General features: G+C 57.7%; 1 protein-coding gene across 3 annotated transcripts in view; it reads left to right on the plus strand.

The window, feature by feature from the left end:
* The window catches only part of LHX2 (LIM homeobox 2), a 30363-nt gene extending 16744 nt beyond the window's left edge, over nucleotides 1-13619 (plus strand). For all 3 annotated transcript variants that reach the window (XM_070056678.2, XM_008273337.5, XM_002720474.6), the window contains exons 4-5: nucleotides 3486-3691; nucleotides 12720-13619. In XM_070056678.2, the coding sequence (XP_069912779.1) occupies nucleotides 3486-3691; nucleotides 12720-13007 (494 nt within the window). In that variant the 3' untranslated portion in view covers nucleotides 13008-13619. The remainder of the gene's footprint in view (nucleotides 1-3485; nucleotides 3692-12719) is intronic.
* The last annotated feature ends 864 nt before the right edge of the window (nucleotides 13620-14483 follow it).

Consider the following 14483-nt stretch of genomic DNA (forward strand, 5'->3'; position numbering starts at 1 on the left):
GCGCTGGCGGTGCGGCTCGCTGCTTCGGGGCTCCCGGGACAAGGCTGGACTCCGGGGCCTTGCTGGGGGTGGGGAGCATCCAGGCCTCCCCAGACCCGGCTTGCGCCCCTTCCCTCTCCTCCCACTCGGGCAGGAGGGAAATGGCCGCAGTGTGGGCCATGGGGCAGCTGGGATCGGAAAGCTGGGACCGTGCAGGGTGCGACCTGCGGGCGTTGTGTGCGTGCCTGGTTCCGACGGAGGAGGCTGGCTTGTTCCAGTGCTTCGCGTCCAGGGGCCCGGCCACACCGAGTCCTGGCACCTGGCAGAGCCCGTCGCTCTGGGGGACAGTCCTGCGGCGGGGGAGGAGTGGGCTGCGCGAGAGCGGTTGTTGGGGGTGCGCTGTCGGTGCACTCGGGCCTCGGCTTAGGGGAGGGCAGCGGGGCCGCAGGCCGCAGGGTCGGAAAGTCCTTCCGGGGCGGGGGCCGCCGCAGGCCTTCTTCCCGCGGCCCCTCCGGTCCGAGCGCTCAGCCCCGGCCCCAGCCCCAGCCCCAGAGGCGGAACGGAAACCTCCCTTTAACTTCAAGCGGGGCTGCTCGCGGACCGGGGGGCGCGGGCGCCGCGGCCGGAGCCTTCGAGGGGTCCAGGCGGTGCACTTTGCGCGGGTTTGCGTGCCTCGGCCGCGGAAGTCCCGCACGGACCGGCCGGACGCTCGGGCCTCCCCCAGCCCCAGCTTTTTGTGTGTGTGCCTGGCGGCGTAATTACTGATTTGATTCCAATCCATTATTTAGACAATTGAACCTACAATCTCGTCTTTAGTAAAATGAGGCGAAGTCAGATTTGATTACAGGTTCAGTCCCAGCGACAAGAGCTCGAAACCCGATGGGTTAATAACAGATCACGAGTAAATTATTCATGATTTTACGAGCTCTTTAGCTCCATTGAATCGGCCTAATTGAGAGGAAAAGAAAAAAAGAGAGAGAGAGAGAGAAAGCCCAGGTCCTCCCCCTCCCCTCGGCCCCTTGCTCCTCCCCGGATCCGATCCTGGGGCGCCTCGACCCGGCCCGGCACGGGGGTGCGCGCCAGGCCTCGGCCCCTCGGTTCTCCCCCGGGGCACTCTGCCCCGCCGCTGATCTGCTGATCTGCCGCGGCCCCCGCCGCCCCTTTCTCCTTTCCCTCCATCTCTGGGTTTCTCCCCTGCTGTGCTTGCTGTGCTCCCGGCCCCCCCCCCGGGGGGGGGGACCCTGCCTCCCTTAGTTCTTGGGGTTCACTCCCCTCGCCCGGACCCCCACCGTGTCTTCCTGTTTCCGGGACTCCGTAGCTGGGTATCTCTCTTGCTGCCCCCTGGCTCGCCTCTCGCCCTGGCCCTGTCTGTCTCCCCTCCCCACCTCTCTCCATTCTCTTTCTTTCCACCTCTTTCTTTTCTCCGATCCGTTTCCCTCCCCCGCACCACCTCCCCCCACCCAGGCCGCACTCAGGGCACTTCCCCTGGGCCCACGGGGCGCCGGGGTCCCCACGGAGCTCATTAACAGCAGCGAGGCCTGGGCGGGGGCTGGGCCGGAGGTCCCCCGTGGGGAGGCCTGCCCCACCGGTGTGTAGCGGGGACTGGGGGAAGGTGGTCGCTTTTCTCAGCGGGCAGGGCCCGTCCTGTGCCTGTGGATGGTGGTCACCCTCTGATCTTTAAATCGGGGAGCCCCGGTCTTTGCTCTGGGGGGAGCTTCAGGAAGGGAAGCTTAGGAGGGGGAAGTCCTAGTTGACAGCTCCAAGGTCAGGGCAAATGCACTATCTTGCAAATGCTTCCTGCCTGGTCTGTCCCTGTCCCTGGGCAGGGGGAGGTGGGAGTCACCAGAAGAGGGAGAGTGACTCCCCAGGGAGATGGGGGATGCTCAGTTAAATTTCAGGTGAACAACGAATATATTTACAGTGTATATCCCATGCAATATTTGAATTTTAGATAATTTTTAGTATGACTTTAGTATAATTTTTTAAGTATAACCTATGCAATGTTTGAACTTTAGGTAGATAATTTTTTAAAATATAGATGTGACCCTTGCAGTATTTGGGACTAAATCATTTTTAAAAACATTTGTTGTTTATCTGAAGTTTGAATCAACCGGATCACCTGTATTTTTATTTGCTAAATCTGGCCACTGCATTGTGGGCATGGGATGGGGTGCAAGGTGTCCCCCCAGTTCTTACTTTTGGGGTGCTGACTTTGACCCTCGGGTGAGGCTTTCCCCAGAGCAGGACCCCTCCGTGTGGGGTCTTGGGAGGGGCCGGCGTGTCCCCAGCAGCTGCCAGGTTGCTGAGCAGTTTCTGAGGCCCGAGGTTCCTCCACCCCCAGGGCCATCAGCCATTGTCAGCGAGGCCCCTGTGGGTGGTGGCAGGCTCCCTAAGGAACCTCTCTTCAGGCTGCCTTCCTTTGTGGCGGGTGTGGGGGGTGAGAAGCTGTTGGATCCGGTGGCTTAGATGTGTGCAAGTGGCTTCCTTCCCATTAGCGTTACTTTTGTCATCTCTAAAATGGGAACAATAGCAGTAGTGGTGATGCTGTGAGGTTCACAAAGCCGCAGGCTTGCGGGCTCCGGCTCCCAGGCTCCCAGGCGTCTGACCCATACCTGTTCCTTTCTTCCTCCGGCTTCCTGCCCTCAGATTGCTTCGTCCCCGCTTGCTCCATTTGTAAAGCTGTTGAACAGGCACTGCAGAGGGCAGTGATGAGCATTCAGCCACCGAGCGCAATCTCTCTCTCTCCCCCTCTTTTTAAGGTTTATTTTATTTACTGTTTATTTATTATTTTAGAGAGAGAGAGAGAGAGAGATCAATCTTCCATCTGCTGGTTCACTCCCCAGATGGCCGAAACAGCCAGGGCCAAGCCAGGTCAAAGCCAAGAGCCAGGAGCTTCCTCTGGGTCTCCCACATGGGGGTCGGGGCCCAAACCACCTAATGCCCAAGACCCGAGACTCACTCAGTACCTCTGGGCACAGGAGCTGATGAGAGCAGAATGAAAGTGAGTCTCTCAGTCCTCCAGGCACTGCAGGTGTCAATGCCAGGGCCTGCAGGGGACGATGGGAAACAGTGGCTCCTCCTTGGAGAGTGTGGGAAGCCGGAAGAACGGGGGCTCGGAGACCCTGCACTGCTGTGTCCCAGGGACGAAGCTGCCCTGTCTGAGCCTCGTTTCAGCATCTGTGGAAAGGGGGAGGTAGCAGCTTGCTCCTCGGGGCGTGGCCCTGGTGCGCCTCATCTGGGGTGCCGTGAGACAGCAACAAGTTGTCCCTGTCGCTGTCATTTTTGTAAGGTGATGGCTCCAAGTGGCTTTTGGATCTCGTTGCTGGGAGTGACTCTTTCATTTCCTGAGAGATCCAGGGCAGCCTGTGTGTCCCAGCCTCAGTTTCTCCAGCTGCAACAGGGGTAGGGTGGGGAGATGACACGCCCATCTCAGGGTGCGGTGGTGGGCAGGGCAGGTGGGCACTCGGTCTGGAAGCTCACCTTCGGCTTCTGCGTCCCCTCCCCAGCGCTGAGCTGCAATGAGAATGACGCAGAGCACCTGGACCGCGACCAGCCGTACCCCAGCAGCCAGAAGACCAAGCGCATGCGCACCTCCTTCAAGCACCACCAGCTTCGGACCATGAAGTCTTACTTTGCCATTAACCACAACCCCGACGCCAAGGACTTGAAGCAGCTGGCGCAGAAGACAGGCCTCACCAAGCGGGTGCTGCAGGTCAGCCGGGGCAGGGGTGGAGCCCCCGCAGCAGCCAGGGGACTGAGAGGGACCTCCAGCCCTGGGTCTGCCTGGCTCTTTCTCCATCTCCGTCTGCCATTTCAGTTCTTCCCCTAACTTTCCCCTTTCTCTCTCTTTCTGTCTCCCTTCTGCACAGTTGTGAGTTGCTGTCCGTGACCCTCTCGTGTGTTCCCATTGTGAGAGGTTCGCATATTTCCCATAAACCCACAGCCCCCTCCCTGGACATCCATCCCAGGCCAGTGGCAGTGCCTGTGTGTCTCTCACTCCCTCGCAGGAGTTTCCTCTGCCCCTCTCCCTTATTCTGGCATCTCTTTAGACCCATCTTTCTCTCTCGCTGTGTGCTAGACTCTCCCAGAAGCAGGGCTTGGTGGTGGGGTGTGGGAGCAGCACTCACCTGCTGGCTTTGGAGAAATGGCTTTGAGCCTGCAGAACGCAGTGGGATTACATCTGTGTGTGAGAGTGCTTTCTTGACAGACAAGACCCAGGACTTCCGTGAGATTTCTATTATCCAGAAGATGTTAATGACCCTAGCCTTGGCATGATGCAAAATTGTAGGGCACAGCCCTGAGCTGACAATTCTGAAATCATCAGCTCCTCCTCTTAATCATTTCATGGCCCTTTGTCACCTGATTCCTCTGAGCCTCAGCTTCCTCATCTGTGAAATGGGCACAGCAGAACTACCTATGGCACAGGGTTCCTGGCTCCAGCGGCTTTGGATGGCAGCCAGTGGTCACAGGAGCGAGGTTCATTAGCTGTCGGTCGTTACCTCGTGTGAATGAGTTTCTTGATCGCTGGACCCCAGTTCCTCCATCCACACATGGATAAGGCAGGTGGACAGCTCCCTGGATAGCAGGTGGCTGAGTTCTCCTTCAGGACTGGGGGTTATAGCAAGAGCAATGCACGTTGTTAGGTGAAACAAGTGACCCGACCTGACCACGGTCTCAGAGCAGGAGGGAGGTGCGGGGACTCCAGCCCAGGCCGTACCCACCACCTTCCAGCCCCAGGGCTTGGGCACGGAGGGCTGGGAGGTGACATCAAGGGAGCCAGAGCCACAGCCACCCTAAAAAGTTCCTATGCCTGTCAGAAAAAAAAGAAAAGAAAAAGGTGGCCGATTGGGATTGTGAAGAAGGGCGTCCGCCGGCTAGGCTGCCCAGCCTGAATGCACCCGGGAGCAGAGCAGGCACCCGTGCACCCAGCCCACTGGGGGCTGGGTGATGTAGGTGGGAGGGGCGGAGACCAGCCAATGGAAAGCCCATGCGCCTCCCTGGGCCCACCCCTCTCCCCCCACAGCTCCTAGTGCCTCAGGCCTGGGCTCTAGAATGGGTGGTGGACCCTGAGGGTCCCATCGGGGATGACTCAACCTTCCTGGGTTTCCTTGGGGACCTTTTGGGCACCCCTGGCCTTCAGCCCTGGGTGAGTTTGTTCTGAGGTTCTACAATTCTTCATCCTAGCTGCCTCCAGATGCCCTGGGTGGTGAGCAGGAGCGGGCGCTGCCTGGGGTCAGGCAGAGCTGGGCTCAGGAAGGCCTGGGGTCCGTTCAGTGGCTGTGCATCTCAGACAGTGAGTTAGCCTCTCTGAGCTGTGGGGGTCTCATCTCTACAATGGGCACGCACGGGCACGGGCCTCCCCCAGTGGTCCAGGTTAAAGGAAACAAGGACTCTGCATCTCCCAGGAGGGCCAGCCTCTGCAACCCAGGTGAGGCGGAGGCCTGGGTGACCAACTTGGGTTTCCAGGGGCGTTGTCTCTTGTTCTTCTATCTGAATAAGTCTCTGCTGGCACCAGGTCCTGGACGCACAGGGATGACTCAGTCCTGGCCCTGGAGAAATCCTCCTGTTAGGTGTGGAGACGGGCAGGTCCCTCAGTCTCCCCACCGTGCGGGTGAGAACGCTGGGGCCTGAATGCGTTGCAGTTGCCTGGGCCAGGAGCTCGCAGAGCCGGATCCAGGCCACTGTGACCAGCGGCCATGCTTCTGTCTCCTCTGACCCGAACCGGTCCCTGTGTGTGTTCATTGTGAGTGTCATGGAGGGTCTATGGTGGGGAGGGGAGAAGCCCGAGACCCTGTTCTCCCCGCTTCCCAGACCTCCAGACAGCCCTTGCAACCCTGAATACCGCCCCCCCCCCCGCCGTGGCACAAATGCTCAGGGCCACGTGGCAGTGGGCAAAGCTGTTTTCCCTTAATAGGTCCCTGCCCGTTGCGCAAGTGAGAAGCTGCACACCGAATAGGATGCAGGGATTTGCAAGGGTCCAGGGGCTGCCTGCATCCCCAGCGTGGGGCTTGGCTGCGGGTAGAACCTGGGGCGGGGACATGGATGGGAGCCTCTTTGGGCACGACAGCAGGTGGGGAGGCTTTGGAGGGCGGCAGACTGATGTGACCCCCTCTGACTTAGAAGCCGTGTGGTTGGGGTGCTTGTCAAGATGAGATCCCCAGCCTTGCAATGGGATAAGAAGTTTTCACCTGGGGGGTTCCTGATGATGGAGACAGTGAGGGGAGGGCTCCAGCCCGGTGCCTGCTGGGACACAGGCGGCCTCCCTTCACCACTTGCACATTGCTTGTCTCTGCCGGCTTAATGGGACCAGGCCTTGGGCGCCCCCTGCAGGCTATCCCCTCAGACTCAGCCCCAGAGAGCGCCTGCCTGGCGGGGCAGGGCCGTGTTTCCAGGGGCGATGAGGGTGAGTGGGCGGGTGTTGTAGGGGCGATGTTCTAGGCTACTATGGAATCTGTAATGCTTGTCTGTCTCCAACACGGTGGGCCTGGGGTGCAGCATTCCTGATGGAATGTGAAGTCAGCTGCTGGGAGTGCACGCTCCGCTCTCCCACTCGCTCACTGGCTGAGCGACCCTGAGTAAGTGACTCTACCTCTCTGAGCCTCAGTGGTCTCGGCTGTGAAATGGCGATGTAATACTAGCGATCTTGCCCTTGATAGGAGAAAGGGAGGACATACAGTGTGATCGACAGAGCACGCAAGAGGTGCTCGGGGCGTGCTGATGTCGCGGACACGTTTACACAGCACGGGTCAGTGTTCTGCTTTCTTTTGCAGGCGTTTACAAGTGTAATCATTTTCACTTTGCGGGCGAGGAAGCTGGGGCTTCCGTGTCTGTGCGGTTAGGAAGTGATGGTGCCGGTGGCAAGCCCAGAAAGGCCCCTTCCCAGCTGTTTCCGGGGCCGCGCAGTGTCGGGGTTGGGGTTTTTCCTTCTGGATCTCGCTGCAGGACGCAGCAGTACAGATGGGAGAGGAGGGAGGGTGTGGGCTGGAGACACCACGTCTGGGTGGCAGGCAGGAGCCCGTGGTGACGCTCTCGTTACATAGAAAGCGCTCAGCCGGCACCGCGGCTCAATAGGCTAATCCACCTTGCCGCGCCGGCACACCGGGTTCTAGTCCCAGTCGGGGCACCGGATTCTGTCCCGGTTGCTCCTCTTCCAGGCCAGCTCTCTGCTATGGCCAGGGAGTGCAGTGGAGGATGGCCCAAATGCTTGGGTCCTGCACCCCATGGGAGACCAGGAGAAGCACCTGGCTCCTGCCTTCAGATCAGCGCAGTGCACCGGCCGCAGCGCGGCGGCCATTGGAGGGTGAACCAACGGCAAAAGGAAGACCTTTCTCTCTGTCTCTCTCTCTCACTGTCCACTCTGCCTGTCAAAAAAAAAAGGCGCTCAGAGGCGTCAGCAGCAGCGTGCTGAGCCCAGCGCTTCCGGCAGTGGCGAGGTGACCAGGAGACAGTGGCCCCTCGGCCAGCGGTTCATGGGGACGGTCAGCCTTGCAGATGTGTGGAGAGTGTCTCTGGGCACACAGATGCCTCCCCAGGTTGCTTTTCCTTCTTCCTGGGGAAGGGCTGGGAAGGCAGAGTGATGAAGATACTGTGGCCTTGGGGGCGGGGCTGGCGAGCTGATTGATTGGGAGGGGGACGGTCTCCTTGGCTGTTCCTGGTGTGACTTCGAAAGAAAGCACATTTTAGCTACTAATAGTTAATGCTTACTTATTTTGAAAAGCAGAGAGACAGAGGGAGAGAGAGGGGGTGAGAGATCTCCCATCTGCTGGTTCGTTCCTGAATCAGGAGCCCAGAACTCCATCCGGGTCTCCCATGTGGGTGGCAGGGACCCAAGTATTCAAGATATCACCTGATGCCCCCTATGGGTGTGCAGTAGCAGGAAACTAGAATCAGGAGCCGAGCCGGGCCTTGAGCCCAGGCGCTCTGATCGAGGATGTGGGTGTCCCACGCAGCGTCTTAGCTGCGGCACCAAACACCCGCCCCGCTCACAATGGAAAAGCCGTCCTGCAGATGGCTGCTTGTCAGCAGTCTGTGTGGGCGCTCAGGAGTTGAGAACTCGAGCTGTCCTCTTCACCCATTCAGCGAATCCAGCGCCTGCACGCGGCAGCCGGGGCCGCGGGCACTGGGCAGTCAGCAGGTGAATGAGGCCTTCCGCCAGCCTGTGCAGTTAGGGGCGTGCACCGCGTGGAGACGGTGACGAGAGGAGCCTGCTTACTGTTCTGTGCTGGAACTGGCTCATAATGAAAGTGCATTTTAAGTGACTCCAGGATGACTACGCTCAGGTGACGCTGAAGACCGGCTGCCTTTCTCTTGGGGCTCAGAGTGCGCCAGCATTCGCAGACGCACCGAGAAATCTTGCAGGGCAGTCAGCTTTGTCTCGACTAACATTTCTCAAAGTTTATGCGGCCAGAGAACTCGCGTCTAACTCCTGAAAAAAATACAACTGAAGAAACGCAGACATGCAATAGGGGCATATAACAGAGGGCTTCGACTGGTGAAGGAGGTAGTCAAGGAGGGCTCCCCTGAGGAGGAAGTGAGGTTTGAACCAGGGCCAGTCACTGCGTATTTGAGCCTCAGTTTTCCCACCTGTGAAATGGTCATTATCTTGCTTGTCATTTGTACAGGACAGTGTTGAGCGTCCAGTCTGGTCATGGATAGTCTGGGTCGGATAGATTCTCACAGATGATTTTAGAGGAAATCTCTCAGTTTCTGGGGGAGAACAACAAAGCCCTGAAGGGTGGTGGGGTTTTCCCAAGGCCTCACAGTGAACTGGTTGTAGGCCTGGGGTTCCTGATTAGGATTTTTGGGACTTGAAAGAAAACTTTACTTTTGAAGACTTACTTTATTTATTTGAGAAGCAGAGTGACAGAGAGAGGGAGAGACAGAGAGAGAAACCGAGGGGGCCGGTGCTGTGGCGTAGTGGGCTAAGCCTCTGCCTGCGGCACTGGCATCCCTTATGTGCACTAGTTCATGTCCTGGCTGCTCCTCTTCTGATCCAGCTCTCTGCTATGGCCTGGGAAAGCAGTGGAAGATGGCCCGAGTCCTTGGGCCCCTGCAACCACATAGGAGACCCGGAAGAATCTCCTGGCTCCTGGCTTTGGATCGGCACAGCTCTGGCCATTGCTGCCATTGGGGAGTGAACCAGCAGATGGAAGGCCTCTCTCTGTCTCACCCTCTCTTTGTAACTCTACCTCTCAAATAGACAAATAAAAAAAAATCTTAAAAAAAAACCACCAAAACCAGAAACAGAGAAGGATTGTCCACCTGCTGGTTCACTCCCCAAATGGCTGTAACAGCCAGGGCTGGGCCAGGCTGAAGCCAGGAGCGTAGATCTCCATCCAGGTCTCCCAGACGCTTGGGCCATCATCCGCTGCCTTCCCGTTAGCATGGAACTGGATCAGAGGCAGAGCAGCCGGGACTCAAACTGGTGCTCTGATGTGGGTGCTGGCATCACTACCCACAGTACCAGGACACTGGCCCCAAAACAAAACTTAAAAAAAAAAAAAAACTTCGTAAAATAATCACACAGATTAGAAAAATAGAAAAACATCAGCCATCTGAGAACACAAAGATCTGATCATTCAGGTGTGGTTTACAGGCTAAGTGTGGGTGGGGTGTGGACCCGGTCTGCTGGGAGTCTCCATTCTGCCTCTTACTGGCTGTGCCTCAGTCTTCTCATCTGTTGGCTGGCCATAACGCTGGTGCCTACCTTCTAGGGTTATAATGGCAAACTGAGTTAGTATGTGTGGAGGACTGGGACAATGCCTGGACCTTGGTGTGAGTCGTATTTGTTATTATTGTTGTCTGCATAAAGTTGCAATGGCAGGGGGCATCGTGGTGCCCCCTCTCCTCACCTCACAGCCGTACACTTCCCCTGCGGGGACGTGGAGTCGCCCTGTGATGACTTCCCTTCGCCCCATTTGAGTGAGCACTTTGGATGCAGCCCTTGTTTGATGTCATAGAAAAAAATGCCAGGATGAACACCTGTGGGCGTGAAGCTTGCATGTTTGGGGTTCCTTCGTACCTCCAGGGGGGCTGTGCCAGGGCCAAGTGGGCCTCTGACTCCTGTGCCTGGGTGGGCACCGTTGTCCCACACAACCGCAGAGCTGCAAGCAGGTGACGGGGAAGGCTGTCGGCTTCAGAACGGGGGGAGTGGAGCAGATCGTGTCCCTGTTGCCTGCGGCTGACCTGGAATCCCAGCCTGTCAGAGCCCCAGGAGGCCGCAGTTTCCATAGGGAAACTGAGGCAGCCCGGAGGTAAGGGTTGGCTGGTCGGTGGCAGCCCTGGAAGCCGAGCCGTGTCCTGCGCTCTTCCCCCTGCACCGTGGTCGCGTCTCTGTTTACTGGGTTCTTTCATCCATTCACTCGCTGACTCATCAGGATCGTGTGGCCGGGAGAACTATTTTTGCTTTTTAATAGCGAACCATTCTGGATTCTAGGATCCGCTTAGCCTCTGTGTGGCCTTGGCCAAGTGAGTTCACCTCTCTGAGCCCCTCTGGATTTTAAATGTGTAAGGTGGAGATGATAATGGGGCCCGCCCACTGGGCCCAGTGTGGGTGGCTGTGCCGGTGCCTGTCGTCGGGGTGGCTGGGTGCCCAGGACACAGCGCAAGGCACGGAAGTCTGGGCTGCTCCTGTCACACCTGTTACTTTTCACCCTCGCCAGGCTCTGTCATGTCCCCAGGGACAAGGAGATGACTTAGGGCCCCTGTCTCCTGTATCCTCTCAGGAAATACTCCGGATAAGGTGACCCCCAAGCCAGCCCGACCCCCCAGAGCAGCCGGGCCGCGAGGGGGCTGTTGGGTTCAGTCTGGGAGATTCCCCCATGCGGCAGAGGCGCCGGCTGCGGAGGATGTGTCATTGTTTACAAGTGCGCTGTTAGGGGCAACGCCTGGGAAATCGCAAACAGCCGGCAGCTAACCAGATCCAGCCCTTCCCAAGGTCTCAGAGCCCTGGTGGCTGAGCGATGTGCCACCCCAGGACTCCCCATCCAGTTACCGCGTGGGAGACCCAGACTCACAGGGCCAGCTCCTGGGTCACGCACACAGACCAGGACGGCGGCCAGGGCTCCAGCAGTCTCTCTCGGGGACCTGTGTGCTCCCTTTAGGGCAGTCGCTTCCTCGGAGGGTCTCTGGGGGCTGGCAGCAGAATGTGAGGATGCTCTGAGGCGGGGGGCTTTCCTGGGGCAGGGGCGCCAGCCAGCTCGGGGGAGAGCTTGGTCTCGCCACGTCACAGCGCAGACCGCTCTCCTCCCTCTGCAGCTCTCCCGGCTGTGTTTTTAATTGAGCCCAAATTGTGTGGGGCCACCAGAAAGGGGAGTTGGAGGCCACAGGCCCCTGCAGCCAGGGTGGTCCCCAGGGGAGGGTGGGGCCACGAGCGGCCCGAGACGCCAAGAAGACACAGGCAGATGCAGCCACATCTGGAAACACACAGCTGGACACCTAGAGTCTGGAGGGCCCCCCGGGCCTGCATGTAGGGGGCGGCTGCCGGCGGGTGTTGTCCTCCTGGAACTGAGAAGGAAGGGGCCCCTGCCTGTAGGGCTTTTGCCTCTGGGAGGCACAACTGCCACCCCGCCCAGTGGCACGGATTTCCTGGGCCTCTCCCGGGCGCTGTGTGGACCATGGCTAGATTTGCCTGGGGGGTGGCGTGGGCATGCATCTTCATGAACCTTACAGGCTCCCATGCAAAGGTGTCCTTGTGGCTGCACCCTCGGAGTCAGAGGGTGAGCCTGCACCAAGCCCGGTTCTCATTCCTGCCCACCTCCCTCTACGAGGGAGCAGGGGACACGGCACCAAGCCCGGTCCTCACTCCTGCCCACCTCCCTCCAGGAGGGAGCAGGGGACACGGCACCAAGCCCGGTTCTCACTCCTGCCCACCTCCCTCCAGGAGGGAGCAGGGGATACGGCACCAAGCCCGGTTCTCATTCCTGCCCACCTCCCTCTACGAGGGAGCAGGGGACACGGCACCAAGCCCGGTTCTCACTCGGGCTCCACCTCCCTCCAGGAGGGAGCAGGGGACTTGGCCTGTTGGGGGAGGCCTCCTGCAGCTACTGCTCCTCCTGACCTGCACATCTTTGCGTGAACCTGGCGGCTGCTGCCTGCCACTCCGCCCGCCTGCGCCCAGGGCGCCTGGGCCTCCTCCAGCTGCCGGGGGCGGTGTCCGTGTCCCGCCTTGCCTCTCACTGTGGCCTGATTCCTGTGGATTCTTTCTGTCATCTCTGTGTTTTTCAACCTCACACTTCAGAAACCACTTCAGAATTGTACAGCAAGAACCTGTGGGGTCTGTTGTCTGCTTAGAGGCAACTGCCAAAAAAAGAAAAATCCTCTCAACCAATCATTGTGCAGAGTTTTTGGTGTGTCCAGGGAAAGCTCAGCAGGAAGTGCATAGGCAGCAGAACCGGATTTCAACAGTGTCTTGTGGATCCCCGTAGATCCCTGATCTCCCTTTGGGAAACCGATGTAAGAATTACGATGGCGATGCCCTCATTTTGTCTTTCTCCTGCCGTTCAGGCCTGTAGTGTGTGTTGCTCCCTCACCTGCGGGCTGGCGGCCGGTATCCATCTCAGTCGTTCCACGGCCAGCGGCTGCAGTTAGAAACCCAGCGCAGCCTGGGAAAGGAAAAGTTTTATTTAATCTTGCTAAGAGTTCTTGGACCCGCCTCTGCAGAAGGGGGCCTTCGCGAACCCCCCGGAGAGCTGTACTCAGCCCGCCCCGCTAACCAGCCCTTCCTTCCCTGTCCCACGCAGGTCTGGTTTCAGAATGCCCGGGCCAAGTTCAGGCGCAACCTCTTACGGCAGGAAAACACGGGCGTGGACAAGTCCACGGACGCGGCGCTGCCGACGGGGACGCCGTCGGGGCCGGCCTCGGAGCTCTCCAACGCCTCGCTCAGCCCCTCCAGCACGCCCACCACCCTCACAGACTTGACCAGCCCCACCCTGCCCACCGTGACGTCCGTGCTAACTTCTGTGCCTGGCAGCCTGGAGGGCCATGAGCCCCACAGCCCCTCACAAACGACTCTTACCAATCTTTTCTAACGACGCGCGCCCCCCGGCCCCCAGCCCCACGATTTCTTTAAAAAAGAAATTATCTTTAGTTGAATTCCAAGTGTATTTTAAAATAGAGGCTTTGAGCAACTAACTAACCACATTTTAGGATCTCGCCTGGAAACAGAGGGAAAAAAAAAAAATAATTGCGCGGCCAGCTCCCGCAGTGGGGCGGACTGTGGAATTACTTGGAAGATCAACCTACAACACAACATTTGTGTCACTGTACAGTTTTGTGGACTGAGCGAGGAAAAACAACAAATAATTTAAGTTGGCTAGAGCTTCTGTATTTTCAAAGACTGCCACGTGCCTTAGGAATACTGTTTTTTCTCCATACTTGGGATGACTTGTTCATTTTTCTCTCCCTCTTTTTCTCTCTGTATATTTATGACCAGAGCAAAAATGTAAAAAACAAAACAAAACAAAACAAAAAAAACAAACAAAAAAAGTTTGTTACTTTGAATAGTCCTAAAAAGAAAAAAAAAAAAGAAATCAAACCCCCTCCAACGGTCGCTTTGTTGTTTTAGAATTTTAAGGTGGAAGTCTGTTCGAATATCCGAATTTGTAAAATCTAACCAGTAATAAAACCACTTATCGAAACTACTTAGTGCTGTTGCCCCTGAGTGTGGAATTCACAGGGCCAGAGAGGCAGGACGGAGCCCAGAGGCAGGTTCCAGGGTCTGGACTCATTTATCAAGAATCCATGGGGCCGGCGCTGTGGCGCGGCAGGTAGAGCCACTGCCTGCCCTAGTCCCAGCTGCTCCACTTCCATCCAGCTCCCTGCTAATGGCGCAGGAAGGCAGCGGACAGTGGCCTAGGTGCTTGGGCTCCTGCCACCCACGTGGGAGACCTGGAAGAAGCTCCTGACTTCTGTCTGGCCTATTCCTGACCATTGGTGGCCATTTGGGAGTGAACCAGCAAATGGAGGATCCCCCCCCCCCTCCCCGTAATCCTGCCTTTCAAATAAATACATAAATAGATCTTAAAAAAAAAAAAAGTTTCTGGCCAGTGTTGTGGCATATCTGGTAAAGTCGCTGCCTGCCAGGCTGGCATCCCATGTGGTGCCGGTTCATCCCATCCAGCTGCCTGCTAGTGGCCTGGGAAAAGCAGCAGAGGAAGGCCCGAGTCCTTGGGCCCCTGCACCTGTGTAGGAGACCCAGAAGAAGCTCCTGGCTCCTGGCTTCGGAACAGTCCAGCTCTGGGCATTGCTGCCATTGGGGAGTGAACCAGCAGAGGGAAGACCTCTGTCTCTGTCTCTCCCTCTCTGTAACTGTTGCTTTCAAATAAATAATCTTGGGGAAAAAATGTTTAAAAAGAAATCCACAGGGCCCCTCCTCTGTGCCAGGTTTTGCAACTGATTGTTGCAATGCCAAAACAGTCCCTGTTCTCAAGGACCGACAAGAGGTGCCCAGGTGGGGGTCTGTAAGCCAGGTAGCCTTCACTCACTCCTTCTGTCCTTTCACATGC

Source organism: Oryctolagus cuniculus, chromosome 1 (genome assembly GCF_051225735.1).
Source record: "Oryctolagus cuniculus isolate XC-2025 breed Fujian yellow rabbit chromosome 1, ASM5122573v1, whole genome shotgun sequence".
NCBI lineage: Eukaryota > Metazoa > Chordata > Mammalia > Lagomorpha > Leporidae > Oryctolagus > Oryctolagus cuniculus.